At 44.0% G+C, this 18,047-nt stretch overlaps 1 protein-coding gene across 2 annotated transcripts; it reads right to left on the bottom strand.

Moving 5' to 3' along the window:
* Positions 1-331: 331 nt before the first annotated feature.
* F3 (coagulation factor III, tissue factor) lies at positions 332-11,718 on the bottom strand. 2 transcript variants are annotated; one of them, XM_059688764.1, is made up of 6 exons: positions 11,075-11,701; positions 9,624-9,735; positions 5,627-5,817; positions 3,353-3,531; positions 2,638-2,797; positions 332-1,328 (listed from the first exon to the last, which is right to left on the bottom strand). In XM_059688764.1, the coding sequence occupies exons 1-6, from the start codon at positions 11,172-11,174 to the stop codon at positions 1,192-1,194; spliced, it is 879 nt and encodes a 292-aa protein (XP_059544747.1). In that variant the 5' UTR covers positions 11,175-11,701; the 3' UTR covers positions 332-1,191. The 2 variants fall into 2 exon arrangements, with proteins under 2 accessions (XP_059544747.1, XP_059544748.1); XM_059688765.1 differs by lacking the exon at positions 2,638-2,797 and having other exon boundaries at positions 11,075-11,718.
* Positions 11,719-18,047: the final 6,329 nt, after the last annotated feature.

The raw sequence follows: 18,047 nt of genomic DNA, 5'->3' as shown, positions 1-18,047 counted from the left end.
GAAAGATAAATATCGCACAATCTCCCTCATTGGTGGAGTATAATGAACAACATAAGCTGATGAACAAAAATAGAACCAGAGACATAGAAGCATTGAACAGACTGTCCAGCCTGAGGGAAGGTGGGGGCTCAGGGGGTAAGAGGTCAACCAAAGGACTTGTATGCATGCATATGAGCATAACCCATGGACACAGACAGGGGGGTGAGGCATGTGCTGGGGAATGGGAGCAGCTGGGGAGAGGTCAATGGGGGGAAAAGGAGACTCATGTAATACTTTAAATAATAAAGAATAAAAAAACAATAAACGGAAGATATAATAAATGAAACAGTCACAATTCCCAGTCACCTTTATTTATATAAAACTATATTAAATAAATTATCTCAATATATACAAATAGAACAATATCACCTCTATAAATAGAAAATCCCCATATATAAAACCTTTAAAAAATTATATAAATATATACAATGTTGACCATATAAACTTGAAGTACCTTAAATCATAAACTTTATGTAGTTTATATAGTTTCATAAAAATATAGCTAGCTGTCAAGTGTTTAATCAATAGCATTTAAGTCAGTTAAAGTGCTAAACTGTAATGCATATGCCCAAAGTTGTCAGGCTTGGTCAGGCAAAGTGGAAGTCTTCTGCATTTAACACATGCATATGCTTTGCCAACTATTTTGAACCTCCAAAAGAACTCTTAAGAAAAAAAAAAGAACCTAAACTCCACATTTTAAAAGGACAGACACACGTTAGAAAAGTCCACCCAATTTCCATTTTACTCTCCCACATTGTTTGAAGTCAGCATGTTGAAAGTATTCCAAAAGTGCACCCAGGACTTCTTAAGGCATTTGTTCATTTGTTTTTGTTTAGATGACCTGGTTTCGTCTTGAGTGTAGAAAATACAGTCTAAAGCATGATATGTGCAAAAGGTGCCATAGTGTTAAAAAATAAATTTAAAAAACTTGGAATTGGTTGTACCGTTCATTACATTCCAAAGTGACTAGTGCTGGTCTCGAAACCAGAATGCTAATCATGAGAACAGTCAGATAAAGAACTTTCTTTGGGCCCAAGAGTCTCCATGCTCCAAAAATTCATTTTTGTTTCCATATATTCCATCCTTTTAAAAGTTCTTTGTCACAGTGCAATATAAACTCTGCAGAAGTCAGCAGCTCTAATGTCACGTGCTTTATGCAACACGGAGCGGGGAGTTCTCCTTGCCACTTTCCCTTGCTCTGGCCTTCCTGCGCTTGTATAGACACAGGGCCAGGGTGATGATGAAGATGATGGCCACGAACACCACTGCTCCGATGATGAAGAACATGTCTGAAAAACAAAAGTTACCAAGTCAATGTAGAGAGAGAGCTCGAATCCCATTTATCAGTGGACAGAACTGAGGGCTTAACTCCAAATTACACCATCCTGCTTTTGCGTAATTTGAAATTTCTTTCCTCTACTCTTTCCACCACAACGCATTTTGGTTACGAAAGAATTTGTCAAACCCTAGATGTTGTAGGGCAATTGACAAAGGCCAAAAGCTTAAGTAAACTGGTTAATGTTCTTAATCTAGAGAAGGTACACATAGATGGAAGTAAGAACAGCTGTTAGAAACAATTGGCTAAAAATAGTGCATGATGCTGAGTTTGGTGGCAATGATTATAGTAGAAGATGAACTATCAGTGCAAAGAGACACACAGAGGGCTACCAGAATTCAGCTGAGATGATAACTGGCTAGGGCAATAAGAAGGCTTCCGGGTGGAGGTGGCAATTGCAATGGTTCTCAAAGGATGCATTTCTGCAGATACAGAAGAGACCTGGGAGGCAGCGGTCGGGATGTGCACGAAGACAGAGGCAGCGGAACTCGAGTTGGCTTTAGAAAGATGGATGTGAGGGCTGTGGGTGCGATGGCCCAGAGGGTGCAGAACCAGAGAGGAGAGTCCTTTCCTTCTGTCAGTGTCAATAAATGGAGGAGAATTTATTTTAAAGTGTTTTTAAATTTTAAAATCTCTTCTTAGCAAGGAGCTAGGTCATCATTACTATCTTTTGACGTTTAATCCCTGGAAGTACTCAGAGCACTTTCTTTACAAAGCCTGGAGAGAAACTCCTAGGCTTAGAGCTTCATGTACATACGTGTCTACACACCCACAGCAATCCAGTTAGAAGCCTCTCCTCACTGTGTGTGGACCCCATGTGTGCACATGCATGGACACATGTACATGGGTATATGTGACAGACTGAATCCCTTCCCTTCATGGGTTAGACTTTACAGCCCACCGTGGGTGCTCACAGCTGGGTCCAGATGCTCCCCCCAAGCCCCAAAGATTAGAATTTAAGTATGAAAACATGCCCAGAGAAATCTGTGATTGACACTAAACCCCAAACACGGACTATGTGCCTAGTACTCAGCAGAGAGCTTAACATGTGGTAGGCGCTCAAGAAAATACTCGCTACTATAAGGGAACAACATAGAAACATTTCTAAAGGCCTAAAATTATGAGTAACTTCCAAAAAAACACACAAAACCAAGAAAAACCAAGACACTTTCTCTCTGAACAAAGGACACCCTGGTTCTGCGGCTGGAGCTGGTCCTCTGGAGGGCACCTGTGCCTCCCGCCTGCCAAGCAGAGCCACTCACCTTTGAACACACCCTTCTCGGGGCTGGTGCACTCAATGGGGCTTTCGGGACTCTTCTGGTTAGCTTTTCGTGATGCAATCACGGCTTGAACACTGAAACAGTAGTTTTGTCCTTTATCCACATCAATCAAAAACTCATTAGTGTCTGTCTTGACCATTTTCTGTTGAAAGATAAAGAGTTCTTAATTCATCTGGCCTCCAAGTGAGTTCTTTCTCCTTTACCAGGTCACTGGGGAAGCAAAAGCCTACATGGACACATCTGACATACACAGGATTAGAAGTGACTTGGCTAAATATTCCTCATGCTAACTGCTGAGGGTGCTTTTTCCAAGACTAGAGATATCCAACTTAGCCTCTGTAGGAGATGTTTGCAGTAAAGGAAAGGAAGGATGACGTATTAATTGTTGTAGGGAAAACAAATTTTGTCTCTGTGATCCTCAATAGAGAGAGAAATGTGAGACCTGACAGGAACTTTAGAGATGATCTGGTCGAGCCTCTTGGCTGAGGAACCTGGGTATCCAAGGGGGCCTCGCCCAAAATCACAGGGTCACTCAAAGTCTCGGGTAGAACCAGGACAGCAAGCACCCCTCTCACCCCACCGCACTGCCCTCTCAACCACCCCGTTCTGCTACTTCTGAATTGGGGCAGAAGTAGTTGTAAAATCAAGGACCTATGATTTAAAGCAAGTCATAAAAACCAGCGGAAGAAATCCTCACCTTTCCTGTACTTGAAGCTTTCCAGTAGGAAAGTGTGTAACTTAAGTCCTCGCCAAAGACATCCCGGAGGCTCAGGAATGTGCCATTCCTTCTGACTAAGGTCCGAGGATCCTGTACCGTCACATTCAGTTTTGTCCCAATTTGTTCAAAACTCTGAATTGCTGGCCGTCCAAGGTTTGCTAAAACAGAAAATAAACTTCATTGGAACCAAAGTATTCCCTACAAATAGAATCCCATTTAGTTATCACAGTTAATACCCTGGTCATCCCTCATAAAACACCTGCACAGAGCCCGCTCCCTAGCAGGAGTGAGCCACATGGCACCAAGCCGAACCCCAAGAGCTGTTATAGAAGCGCTGCCCATTGGAAATATGACCGGAGCCACCGATGTCAGTTACATTTCCCTGTAATCACATTAGAAAATGTGAAAAGGAGCAGGTGAAGTGAATTCCAGTAATATATGTTATTTAACCCATTATAGTGAAAATATTATCATTTCAACAGGTAATCCATTTAAAACTTGTGGGGACGTTTTTTCAAAATCTAGTGTGTTGCCAAAACCGGTTTGGCTCAGTGGATAGAGCGTCAGCCTGCGGACTGAAAGGTCCCAAGTACGATTCCGGTCAAGGGCATGTACCTGGGTTGCGGGCACATCCCCAGTGGGAGATGTGCAGGAGGCAGCTGATCAATGTTTCTCTCTCACCGATGTTTCTGACTCTCTATCTCTCTCCCTTCCTCTCTGTAAAAAATCAATAAAATATATTAAAAAAAAATCTAGTGTGTATTTTTACCCTTATAGCATTTGCCACATTTCTAGGGCTCAATAGCCACATGTGGTTAGAGGCAACTGTATTAAACAACACAGTTGCACAAGATTCCATATTTTAGGTAAAATAAATGAGGGGCCGTGGGAAAAGCCCGGGAGATGTCCTGGCACCTCAAGGCACCAGTGTTAAGCCTTGGGACTCTGGAGGGCGCAATGATCCCGTGTGTTTTGGCTGAATAACAATAAAATCAATCCCAATAATTTAACACAAATTATGTGCAAGTTATGTGTAGGCACATGCAAAATAAATATGCGAACTATATTTTATCTTGTACCAAAAAGAGACTTGAAGTGGCTTACAAAAATCTCAAGAACTGTCACAGAAAACCAAGTGGGTGCCATCAATGGCAGGAGGACAATCAGTGATCCGGGGAGGAGTTACCAGAAGGGGCATGGATGTGGTGTCTAATGCCCAGCTGGGTGCCGTGACAGACACACAAGCGAAAGACAGGCTCCGGCAAACAGGGGCTCAGGAAAGGCAGCCAGATTCACCTGGGCTAAGACTACCTTCTATTTCAACCCTCCAGGTAGATACCAGAGGGGAAAGGTTGGCTGCCTGTCCCTCTGCCCCTTCACACCATTCCCACCTCCAGAAACTCTCCGTTCTCACTGGGTGGTCAGAGGGGTAGATAGAAAAGCACCGATAGCACGACCCTTTCACTTTAACCTTTCACTCTAGGTCTTCCTCAAAGACCTTTGAAGATTTAAAGACCTTAAAAGACCTTAAAAGATTTCACCCTTCCTAGTGTGTTACAGGTTTATTGTAGTCAGGCCAAAAAATGTAATCTCCCACTTGGCCAGGATCCTGTGCATTCCCCTGGGAGATACTAAAGGGCTGCTTACTGGGGCAAAGGCGGGGGAGGAAAGCGCTCTGCACTTGCAGAACCTGCACGAAGCAGGCAGGCTGGGAGTGGCTGGGCAAGCGCCCGGCACAGCACGGGGCTCAGCCTTGGCCAGATGAGGTCAGCAAGCCTGACTCTGGATCAGAGGGAAACTGGACCTTCCCTGAGCAGCTGTGACTGTGAAAAACTGTAAGCTGGGACTCTGGTCTGCTGATGGGATGGAAATGTTGTGTGTGTGTGTGTGTGTGTGTGTGTGTGTGTGTGTGTGTGTGTGTATGTAAATAAAATATATATGGAGAAACACTGAAACCCCAGTGCTGGTGGAAGGTCTAGTCCCCCAGGCCCCATCCGGCCTGTCACTGGCACGGTCTGGGGATAGGCTGGGGGAGAAAGTTACTTGATAACAGTGTTACCAACTCCAAAGTTCACGCTCTGGGAACCTCCTACCACATCGGAATGAGTGAAGAGGGCTGGGGCACTTTATGGTTCCTGAGAAAAAAGATGTAGTTCTGAAGAAATCTTGTTTTATCTACAGGCCCCTAAGGGCCATGAGCTCACAAAACGATTTGGGAGCTTATAAAAACGAGAATGAAACTGATCTACTTACTCTCTAAGTAAGGAACGAACTCCGGGGAGTTTGTGTACTTGGGCTCCCCAGTGTAACCGGTGGCATTTGCCGGTGTGGAAAGGACCCGTGCTGAGTACGTCTGCTTCACGTCTTTCACAATCTCATCAGTGACGTCACACTCTGTGTCTGTGATGGAGTAGCATTTGCTTTTCCAGTTTCCTAATCTATGGCTAAAGGAAGGAAGAGAAACGGAACATTAGGATTTGTATCCAACGAGACAGATGGCTTTCTGGCTGTGGTGCTATTACAATAATAGCATCCACAACCACTCGTGAGCAGGCACTCCCATGCTAAGCACTTTAGATGCACTGGAGTCCTCACAGTAACCTGGGGTGGCTCTGTAATCATCGCTCTCTTCACAATAAGGTAACTGAAGCAAAATGAGATTAGGTGACCAGCTCAGTCACACAACTGACCTAACTTTAAGCCAGACAACAATTTTTGGGGTCTGTGCTCTTAACCATTTTAAATATCTTTCTTAGAATGTACATGGTTTTTTATTAAGGCCCAACTATTTATTACTTATTATCTTGTATTATATTCTATTTATTATAAACATTCTATATTCTTTGTAGAATATTGTCAATGTAGTAATAATAGAATCTATATAATATATTCTACATATTACATTCTATCACGACAATTATTGGTGTGTTTAGTTAATATTTACTGAATCTACTATATGCAGGTACTATACTAGACCCTTTACACATTACTTCATTTGATATGATCCTTCCAAGAAGGTATTGGATCCTTTTTACACACAAGGATACTGAAGCTCGATATGCTAAGTAATTTGTACAAGGTCATGTAACTAATGGGGTAAGAATTGGGTCTGTTCATCTCATTCTGCTACATGCCTCTCTCACTTTTTTTTTACAAGATGTGAATACTTCCCATTAAAGATCACAGAATAACAATAGTATCTCTCTCACAAAGCCTGAAAGACTAAGAGGCTAAAAGATCTTCCTTCATTGAAGAGGAAATTATTTAAAGAACTTCTATAAGTATAAAATTGCTTTAAAGGACCCAAACAATCCATAGATAAATGTCACTGCGACTTGATTCACACACTTCTGTCCTCTCTAAATTGACAGCCACACTGCTCTTCCCTTCTCTTCAGCATCATCCACTGCCTCAGCCCCGTCCGTCATTTAGGGCTTTGTTCCAGTCCCACTTTCCCCGGGAATCTCCACATCTCTTTGCTCAGATCGGATCTCTCCCCTCCCTGTTCCCAGCACTGATATCTTCACTAAAGCACTTCATGTTGAACACCGTCTGCATGGTATCAGGGGTCCATGCCCTTGTGTTTGCTGTTAAGCAGCAAGGCTGTAGGGCTAATACACAGCAGGCCTTGCTCAGTATTAGATGGTTTGCATTTACAGGCTGAATGAGGGGGAAAACAAACTGAATTCAATTGTCCAAATCCATGCACATGAGCTGTAAACAGGTTATTTTTCAAAAATCAGAACTAAATAACACTCTTTGTTCTAAAATTCACAAGCTAACATTGATACAGAAAGATTTTGACTTCTTAGATTCCTCTAATTTTCAGTGACAGAAATAGAGAGGCTGTTTTAATTTTGGAGTGAAAAAGGTGAAGGAAACACGATGATTCTTCTTCATCCTATGGCAAACAGGTCGTTCAGAGAACAAGAGAGAGACTGCTGGGCTTCGAGGCTACATTTCACCTGACAGATCCTTATTTGGTTTCTCCCAGCTGACACATAGGCGTTACAGTACTTAATGTCACCGAAACTAGTGAAATCAGCAAAGCTGCGTGAACAAGTAATAAAGGGGCAATTCTGTAGTAAGCTCCTCTGAACATTGTTATCAGCACTAACATTTTAAAAGCATTCGAGGATCCTCTAGGTATTTATTGTAAAATCTCCTGACTTGGAAATAATAAAAGTCCTGCCTCAATTACTAAAAAATTCCTTTGGAATCAAGACTCATCAATGTAGGAACAGGTTGTTTTCTAGGAGCTTTGGAAGTTCCGTTTTAGAATTCAAACGTTCCCATGGAATCAATCGTACAGGTGATGTTTCGGTGCTTGAGCCAATAGCACTTTGCAACCGTCATTGAAACTATTTCCAAATGGGAAAAACACAGTTGGAGCCCCAAGTAGGGGCTGCAGGCCCAGGAGAGGTGCCCCATGGCTGGGGACAGGCCAATGGTGGGTGCAAAGGAGCAGCAGGTGCAGAGGAGAAGCAGGTGGAGATGCTGCCTTTAGAGAAGGAAAACTGGGAGGGAAGGCGGCCCACTGAGGAGATGGAGCCTCACAGAAAAACCTGAGGAATAAGGAGAAACTCGTGCTTTGGCACCAACCCTCCTTCCTCCTCCCAGCTGTGGGGGCTCACATCGGCTGGGGCAGACCCTCCAGAGAAGGTGGTGGTGGTAGAATACTGGGCAGACCTTGGTTCCAGACCCAGCTGGGCCCTCACCCTGAAGGCACTCATGGATTAATCCCTCACCCTCCTAGGGCAATAATTTCCTTCCCTATAAAATGACTGCTGTGGTCCTTTTCACCAACACAGAAGAGTGAGGTCTGCAGCAGGGTGGAGGGACTGCTCACAGGTCCTAGCACATGGGCGAGAGTATGAGATCTGGGCTCTGCAAGAACCCTGTCCACGGAGGCCCCCAACCAGCAGCTCTGCATTAGGATGTTTGAGCACAGGGGCTGCGTTCACTTGAATATCAGCCCTGGGAAGTCCAAGAACTGAGAGCTAACAAAGGCTTATGTTTAAAAATCAGGGAAACCATAATATGTTCCCACATGCTCACTAAACATAAGACTGAATATATTTCATAGGTAAGCATTCCTCCTAAAATGTTATTTTCAATCTCCAGAAGGAAGTATCTACCAAAGTAAACTTCAGCTCTTGACTAGTGGAATCTGAATTGACAACTTTGACCATAATCATAATTATGACTTCAGGTTACGAAATTCCTTTCTCACCCTCCCTCTATCTATACAAGCATTTCAGTGTGTGTGCACACGCGCGCGCGCGCGCGCACACACGCGCGCGCATACACACACACACACTCTCTTCTCGGTGGGTTTGGCAACAGTCATCATGAAGTTCATTTTGTAAAACAAGAACATCTACCTAAAAGACTGCCTCCGTATGTAGGAGTTGCATTCCTCATACTATAAAAAGGCTTGACAAGCTAAACAATACAAAATGAAAAGCAAAACACCTTAATTTTAGCCAGTGATACTTTTGTGCCTTTATACAACTTGTTAAAATAATTTCCACAGCTGCTCTCCTCTAATTAATAAGATCTCTTCCAAGTCTCCTAGAACCTTTCAGAAACAAGAAACTTACAAGAATATAGAGAAAACCATCAAGGAAGACATGTCCACATTTAGACTGAGTATACTGAACTATGGGCTCTTAGGGAGAACTGTCAATCAGAGCAGCCCTGACAGCTGAGCCTGCAGGCAGAGGAGTATTTCTTTCCAGCAGGGTGAGTCACAAAATTGACCTCCTCGGTTAGCACGTATGCAACTGAAGTTTGAATCATGAGTCCAAGGATGAAATGCATCCAACATTGCTACAGGGCAATGTATGTATCCAAACTCCTGCACACCTCTTCCCTTCCCTAACACGTTAGAGCAGGCTTACAGTCTAGACAGCACGGAAAAAGACGGGTGCGCTTAGGTGAGATTAGTTATCCATCCAGAATCATATCTATCAGTGACATCAAACCTTGCTCACTAAGGTTCACCTCTCCATAGCTTCTCCTCCACTTAGGAATTTTTCCATCATCTCCCAAAGCAATTAAAATGTTTTATCAGTTTAAGGGCTGGAAATGTGGCAGGCTTAGCAGAGTATGGCAAATTACCATGTCATCTATCCAATAACCTCAACCATCAGCCAGCTTTAAAGACATTTAAAGTAGAAACATCAAGACAGCACAGGGAAGGAGAAACATCAGAAGCCGTATTTTCCTCTTTTTGTATCTAACTTACCTTATCTGAACAGTGTAGACATGATTGATGGGTTTGGGCTCCCACTCCAAAATTGTCTTGAAATTTGTTGATTTCCAAGTTATATTATATGCTACCACCACACCTGTAGTGCCTTTAAACAAAAGAGAAACAGCTATTGTTACATGAACTTCTCAGCACATGATTTCACGTTGAAGGTATAAAACACCTTACCCCCTAAACATCACCATAAACCTCACAGTAATTTTTTTTTCCAACTATGAAAGCTTCATTACTGAATTATCCAGAGAAAAAAATATTCAAATTTTTCCCAAACCCAGAATTTCCTCATGGTAGGTTCTTCCTTGTAATGTAAGGAAACAGGCAAGGATCTTGAAATTATTGTTTGAAATCATTCACATGGGACTCCCTCAGCTAACCTGACCCAGACGCACAGCCCAGGAGCCATCAGGGCCCTGGGGGGTCCCTGACCCAGCTGGGGGAGCCTGGGACTCCAAGGTTGGACTCTGGCAGGGAAGGCCAGCTAGGAAGGGTCTTCCATAAGTTATGGAAAAGGGCAAATCCCACATGTGTGAGAGCAGTTAGGGCTGCATATAATGAAAAAGCCAAATCTTGATCCTTTTCATTTTTATCCAAAATGTCTCTATCCTGAAACGTCAGTAGACACCTAGCAGATGTTGGGCCTGTCACACCGGAGGATGCTTGTACACCGGTTAGGATGCTTGGTTATTTTTTTTTTTAAAGATATTTTATTGATTTTTTACAGAGAGGAAGGGAGAGGGATAGAGAGTTAGAAACATCGATCAGCCGCCTCCTGCACACCCCCTACTGGGGATGTGCCTGCCACCCAGGTACATGCCCTTGACCGGAATCGAACCTGGGACCCTTCAGTCCGCAGGCTGACGCTCTATCCACTGAGCCAAACCGGTTAGGGCGGGATGCTTGGTTATTAAGGTTTGCGTTTTTAAGACTGGGCAGGTCAGTCGCACAGGCATACGGAGGCATGGACAATGTAAGGACTGCTTCAATCCAAGCGACATTCTGCAACAGGATTGCCTCTAACTCAATCTAAACTAGGACGAGCAAGACCACACGGAGGGCCGCTCTTTATTAGGTGCACACTTAAGGATACTATCCAAACCACTGCACGCTGACCCGTGCAGGTGCGGACCCAAGTACCACCGTCAAGATCACTGGGAAGCTCTTTCCCTAAAAGCTGGAGCCACAACTGCACTTACACAACTACGCATCTCCCAGTAAGCATCTCCAGCAGATGCAGGCAGGGTCCCAGGCACCAAGCGCCTACCCTCCAACTCGCGCCCAGGTTGGTTCAAACGCGGGTGGGTGAGCGCGGCTGAGTTGGGCAGGCGCGGGGGCACCTCCAGGCAGCAGGACGAGCCCGCTGTCAGCCAGGACTGATCCCCGCTTCGGACAGAGCGCCCCAGGAATTCAGGGAGGCGGGTGCCACTCACCTGAGGCTCCGGCCACCTGGACAAGGACCCAGCCGAGGAGGAGTGTCCTAGAGACAGCGGCCTCGGGGCAGGTCACCCGGGGTCCGGTGGGAGACGCCATGTCCACGAGTTGCTGGTGAGGTCGGGAGGATTCGTCGCGCCCCGAAGGCTGGAGAGGTTGGGCTGAATGCGCCCCTGGGGAAAGAGCGGGAAGGGGCGCGGGGAGCCGAGTCTGGAGAAGCGGGTGCCGGGCGCGCTATAAAGGGCCGCGCGGACGCCCGCGCCTCCGCGATCGCGGCGCCCGCCCTGCCGACTCCCTGCCCCGCCCGTCGTCGCCGGCAGCCGCGGTGGGCGGCCCTACGATCCCCTGCCCCGCCTCCTCCGCTAGGAAACTCCAGGACCCTGAAAGGAGTGATTCACCCGTGATTCAACCGCACCGCCCAGCTCCGAGTGGCCCTCGGTCGCTGGAGGCTCCAGGTGCCGAGGGGAACCAGGTCTCCCGAACCCCGCTCCCAGGGCCCCTGACCCTCAGCCCCCGGACCCCAGGCCATGGGGGCTGGCGCCTCCGCCGTCCATCCCGAGCGGACAGCAGGTCTGTGGAGGGGAGAAAGAGCAGAGCGTTGGAAAGAGTTCTCGGGATGGAGGACAGGGCTTCTTCCTTCCACTTGGTGACAGAGTGTGGTCCGGGCTCGGGGAGCGGCAGCATTTACCAGGTTTAATAGCAAGTACAGGCTCCCGGCTCCCGCTCAGCTCCCACCGCGAAGGGCATTTTCCCCTGCACTTTGCCCACTTTGGCGCTGGGCCTGGAATCTGTAGCCCAGTGATGAGCAGGGAGGGCCCGCTCCCAGCTGCTGTTTCATCTTCTGCCCAGAAAGCAAGGGTACCTGGCCTTCCTACCCCCAGGCCCTTAGCGTGGGCCCTTTAAGGTGGTGCAGATGCAGGTGTCTGCCGCCCACAGGTCCCAAGGTCAGTTGACCCCTGAACGACCCAGGGTAGTGGCCGCGGAAAAGCAGTCCCGGACCTGGCATTTTGCCCCTGGGAGAGATCCAGGGTGTCATCTGCAGCCCTGTGATTGCAGAAAGGATTGTTCTCACATTGAGGAAGACATCTGTGGGACCGAGTTCCGCTCAAGTGCGGAGAAACAAAAACGAAATGAAATTATGTAACCACATTTTAGTGCCGCTAGTGTTCAGTGTCGGGTTTTCTGAATTAGTTTCTGGCTTCCTCTTCTGGGCTCTGCTGGAAAATGGTTAATAAGCAAGAGACTGTCCGTCTCATTCTACCGAGTGGCATTGTACGCGGGCTTGTCAAAGTACTTTCCATCATTCGTTATCCCTCCACGACAGGCTGGAGAGCTTGTAGGGGGAGAGGGGAGTCTTTTCTTTTTCACCTTCTCCCCCATCTTTTTTCCCTAGGGAAATTAGCCTTGCATTTTAGTGCATGCTGCACACACATATCCGTGTAGCCTGCTGAGCCAGAGCATTGGCCGCATTAAAAAAAGAAAGAAAGAAAGAAAACTTTGTAAAAGTTTTCGTTTCTCCCTTTGCCTGAACTGAAATAGCACATCCAGGTTTAGCTCTTGTAGTCCTTCCGTCCTGGAAGCGGTGAGTTGCACTTGCTGGTTTCCTCTTTGAGCTCTCTTCCAACTCTAAAACCTGCAACATTTATATTTGCAAAACTAAGCCATGCAATCCTCCTTTTCACAGTCTCTGGCCTGAGTCATTTTCTAACAGATCTTTAGCTGCGTGTGGAATGTGATTCCCCACCCCCCCCTCCCCCTCTGGAGTGAAGGTAACGAGGAGAAAATGTTGCACATCAATCAAGTATGTTAGGGGACCCAAGGAATTGTTGCTATGTCTACTATTCCAGTTGGAGCTACCAACTGTCTTGAAATCATAAAGGGCTTTAAGCCATGTCAAGATCAGCATTTTGATAAGAAAAATATGTTTGACATTAGGTACCTTAAAGGTTGATAGATCACATGAATATTTATTTTGCACACTCACTAAAATTATCAGACAGAGAAGAGAGGAATTTCTTGGGTGTTTGCATAGCTTTTGGAGTAAATATAAAATAACATTCTTCAATATTTTAATAATGCTAAAAATTATTACTGTTTTTAAGAAGAAGAGGGAGAAAATTGGCTATGATAAACAACATCTCATAGCAAATTTTTTTCTTGGTTGATCAGACTATGGCTAGATGCTCAGCACCGTTGAAAGTACATTTTTAAAAGTTGCACAGGAACAAATTTATTGTTAAAGAATTTCATTAACCTTACCGAATTTTTAACATCCCCTTCAGTAAAGTCAAGCTTGGCAGTTTTTACCAATGTTCCTTCCAATATGATACATCTTGGAAACTCTGAGAAGTTTGAAAAATTCCTCAACTTTAGTGACAATCAGGCCGCCTAACCAAGCCCTTTGTGATTAGATATTAGAGTGTCAGAGGGCAGGAGGGGGCCTCATAGACATCCTTTTAAGATGAGAATCCTGCGGCCACCTGGCCTGAGGGAGCCAGCTTGCCTCATCTTCTGGCCCCAGCAGATTTCTTTCCATTGCCACGCTTTCTTCTACTCCCACTGCATGCGGTACGATGGGGCTATAAGCCCAGGTTTATTGGATTAATTGGTACATCTGTAGGCACTTAACAATGCTCTTCAGTTGGCAAATAACAAACTTGCAGTTTGGGGTACTCACTGTTCTTCAGCAGAAACATCCTGATGGTTATTCCTTGAAATATACGTGCATGGAGACAATGGAGAAGAGGTTGCATTGTCTATTGTCTATGAATAACCAGTGATGAAATATGGTTGATAAGGAGTCGGAAGATGACTGGGGTGATGTTGCAGCCCTTCCTCTGTACTTTTATAGTGCTCACCACCAATTTCTCCACCTTGACTATTGCGGGCTTCACTCGCTTTCCACTGTTTGTTGTCTGTCTTCCCTACTACAGCTCCTTGGGAGAATAAGGAGTTTTTTTTTTTTCGTTAAATTTCTCGATCCTTTGCCCCATTACCAGCACATGGTAGATTTACACACACACATATATATATATATTGATTTCAGAGAGGAAGGAAGAGGGAGAGAGAGATAGAAACATCAATGATGAGAGAGAATCATTGATGGGCTGCCTTCTGCACGCCCCACACTGGGGATTGAGCCCACAGCCCAGGCATGTGCCCTGACCTGGAATCAAACTTGACCTCCTGGTTCATAGGTCGATGTTCAACCACTGAGCCATGCCGGTCGGGCCACATGGTAGCCTTTGAACACATTTTGAATCAATGACTGCCTTTCGAACCATGCATGCAGCCAAATATTTTCATTGGGATTCAAGAGATGAAATTTGTCTTTGAAAATTTTCTGTCTCAAGGCTGAGTGTTCCAAAATGCTCAAATTGGTAAGAAAATATAAATCCATTGTGGATTTCAAGGTATCACTTGACAGCAAACTTCAGCTGTCTGTCTAGGGATTACTGATCCTTGCTATGCGGGAAAATCTAATCAGCAGGAGAGGTAGCTGAGGAGCAGAAAACAAATGCAGAAGTTTGGAACTGTTAGCATTTTCTTAAAGACTGGATTCTAGCATGAGTCAGAAGAACTTTCAGCCAATGATGAAGCTGTCGATAGCTCTCTTTGCATAGCAAGGTTTGGTGACGTTTCAGAATGAATTGCACAAAATGTATATCTCCCCAGGAAAGGGTGATAGCAGGTGAAATTGAGAGTAATTCATATACTAGTAAAACTATTACATGCATATAAAATGGCAAAAAGAGCAATGAAACCATTTTCCCCCAAATTCAGGTAAAAGGAAAAATATGAGAAAAGACCAGAGGGAATTAAGAGTGGGAACACAGCCCAGATGGTGTGGCTTAGTGGATGAACATGGATCCATGAACTAGGACAGGGTGGGCAACCTTTTTGTGAGTGCATGCCAAAACCAGCAAAATCTCTGACTCAAAATTCTTCTGCGTGCCAACCCTAATTTTTTGAGAACATGTTACGCCTACTTGATATCTCTTAAGGTGTACGTATGTGAAGAACCTTGAAGAAATAATAAAATTCATTCGAGCGACAAAAACACAGTGTATGATGATGAAAAATACATATATTTTTTAATGTATACATGTACACTGATAGTCCGACAGAAAACTTTATGACTCCGTTTGATATTATCAGTGGGACTTTTGCTGCTGCATCACTGATGACAGAGATTTTACATCAGGTTTATATTTCGTGACCTTCAGAGATATGCACGAGCTACTACTTTCATCCGTCAGGCTACTCCTATTATGAGACTTAACAAAATTCATCACTGAGAACAAAAATTCACAAGCGTATGTGGATGAAACCAAAATACTGGTCGGATCTAGGAAGGCAGGGAGAGTTAAGGCAGAGGCAAAGAAATTGCTCTTCCCCTCTCTCATCAATCCATGTCTAAGGTCTTTAAGATAACTTGTTATGTAAAATTATTTATTTATCTCAGATGCACCTACACTGAATTTATCTGAAAAATAAAAAAGTCGATATTAAGAAAAAAACTCTAAATGGAAGATTATAAGAGAGGGTTTTGTGTGCCAGCAAAAGTTACTGGCTTGCCATGTTTGGCACGCGTGCCAGGGATTGCCTACCCCTGAACTAGGAGGTCACAGTTCCATTCCTGGTCAGGGCACATGGCCTGGTTGCTATCTCGATCCCCAGTAGGGGGCGTGCAGGAGCCAGCTGATCAATGATTCTCTCTCATAATTGATGTTTCTATCTCTCCCTCTTCTTTCCTCTCTGAAATCAATAAAATTATATTAAAACAAAAACAAAAACAGTGGGAACACAAAGTTCTAGGGAAAAGAAAAGTGACTCAGCAGAACCTAAAACACATCTGGCAGGGTATAGTTAGTCATGGAAAATTTGGCAATCATGATTATGCATTTTGTAAAAATAATTATATACTAGTCCAACTGCGAACATTTAGGCCAAAAGTAAATAGTTGAAAGCCCATACAATGAAATCTATATACTGGTCATTCAAAATCTTTCTATTAAAGTTCAAAGAAAGCTTTGACAACTAAGTGATCCCATAGCACCAGTATTCTGAAAAGTATAATTTTAGAGAAAAAAATCTTCCAGGTCAAATTAGGCAAGGATTAGTATATTCAGTATACAACTATATAAATTTAAGACTTATCAAACTACTTGTCACTTTCATTTTGATAACAGTGAATATTGTTTTTTATTCTCAACATACAATAGTGACAAAATAAATAAAAACATAAATGTAAATTGTGGATATTATTACTTAACAATTAATACATTTGTTCCATACAAATAAAAAAATAAGATGTAGGTGTGTCATGGTCAGTCCATCAAACAGGTATCTTTAAATCAGAAAATAATCTCTGAGCTTGAAGTACATGGACTTCATCAATTTGAAAGTGTTGATGAACTCTCAAAGTTTTGCACATGGAAAGAAAAATCCCAATGCAGAAGATGACTCTATAAAAAGGCAAGTCTAACAAAAAGATAACTAGGCATGGGATTCCTCAGATAAAGATCAAAACACCAGTGAAATAACCAAATTAAAAGCTTTGTATAGAATGCTTCATTCTTTTTTACATTATTCATTTGTTGACATAAAAATAGAATAATTCACAGATCCTCCAAAATTTCAGCTTGTTACCCACTCAGTCACTTGCTGCCTTTAATAAATAGCCCGTCCTATTACACCAGTTCCTCTATCAGAGCTTTCAAGCCAGGAAGAAATTCCTGGTTAAAGGAAGTTATTTCCATACCGGAAGCATGTTAGTAATGTTTGGCTAGTTGTAATTGCCATCCTAAACCATTACCATTTAAATTATGATATTATAGCAACTCACAGTTTTAAATCAGCTACAAACAAGCCATAAAATGACTCATATTCTCTGTCATAAGGGAAGTAAAGGGAGATATACTATAGAGTGTGCTTGTGTTACCGTGACAAGTGAGTGGGTTTTCAGAGTTTTGTAAACTTTATAGACAGCTGTTAAAATGACCAACTTGAAAGGATTGGTCTTTAGCCTGGACCTTAATCTTAAGAATAACATTTATTTTAGAGCTCCTATCCTTTATGGATTTGTTACCCAAGATCCTGCCTTATACAGGTAATAAATATTTATTGAGGGATTACTATGTGTATGGCAATGCACCAGGAACTATTTTATGAGTTCCTTTTCTAAAACATCTTGGAAGCTAGTCAGGGAGCTGAGTCAAATATGTAAGCTTCCAGGGGAAAAGGCAGTGTAAATGAAGTGGACATGTTGTTCAGAGACTGCCTAGCACAGTGCCTGGCACATAGTAAGTCCTCTATATCCATAAAGCTTTGTTTAAAAATCTAAAAGGTATTTGGGACCGCAGAGGAGAGAGTTCACTTTTCAGTGGGGTGATGAAAGAAGGTTCCCTTGAGGAAAGCAGTGTCTGAACCGGACCACAGAGGGACGCAGAGTGGGAAGGAGTGAGGGCTGTGTGTGAGAAGAGGGCCATGGGTAACGAGTTTAGAGAGCAGGGGTCTTGTAGGTGAGAAGTGTGGCTGGAAGCCAGGAAGACGCTTGTGGCCAGCTTTGTGGGTGACTCTAAGAAGTCTGAACTTGATTTAGCAGACAGTACCTTAAGAAGCCTACCCTTCCGGTCATGGCATGTCCGAAGAATTGAGTCAGGGGGACGCTTCAAGAAGCTAGGCCTCTACCCCACATGGTGGCTGAGGAATAGGAAGGAAGGACCGCTGTAGGAAACAGTGTGAAGAAGCAGTACAACCAAGTGCCTGACTGAAGGTAAGGCAGGAAGGAGAGAGAGGAGTGAGGTCTTGGGACAGAGAAAAGTGGCCCCACAGGTCAAGTTAGAGACTAAAAGAGATAATGATGAATTCTAGACATGTTGCAGTCAAAGGGTAGTGGACTTCCAGGAAAAATGCCCAGCATAGAGAGTTGGAAATCTGGTACCAAGGCTTGGAAAGAGATAGAAACAA

This window comes from Myotis daubentonii, chromosome 3 (genome assembly GCF_963259705.1).
Source record: "Myotis daubentonii chromosome 3, mMyoDau2.1, whole genome shotgun sequence".
NCBI lineage: Eukaryota > Metazoa > Chordata > Mammalia > Chiroptera > Vespertilionidae > Myotis > Myotis daubentonii.
The sequence above is the reverse complement of the archived record's forward strand: the minus strand, read 5'-3'. Positions and strand labels throughout refer to the sequence as shown.

Bases quoted from the DNA above. Each gene is read 5' to 3' on its own strand.
- F3 (XM_059688764.1), bottom strand. From the start codon at position 11,174: ATGGCGTCTCCCACCGGACCCCGGGTGACCTGCCCCGAGGCCGCTGTC. The intron at 9,736-11,074 runs GTGAGTGGCACC...TTTTGTTTAAAG, and splicing joins CCAGGTGGCCGGAGCCTCAG to GCACTACAGGTGTGGTGGTA. The intron at 5,818-9,623 runs GTAAGTTAGATA...TCCTTCCTTTAG, and splicing joins GTCTACACTGTTCAGATAAG to CCATAGATTAGGAAACTGGA.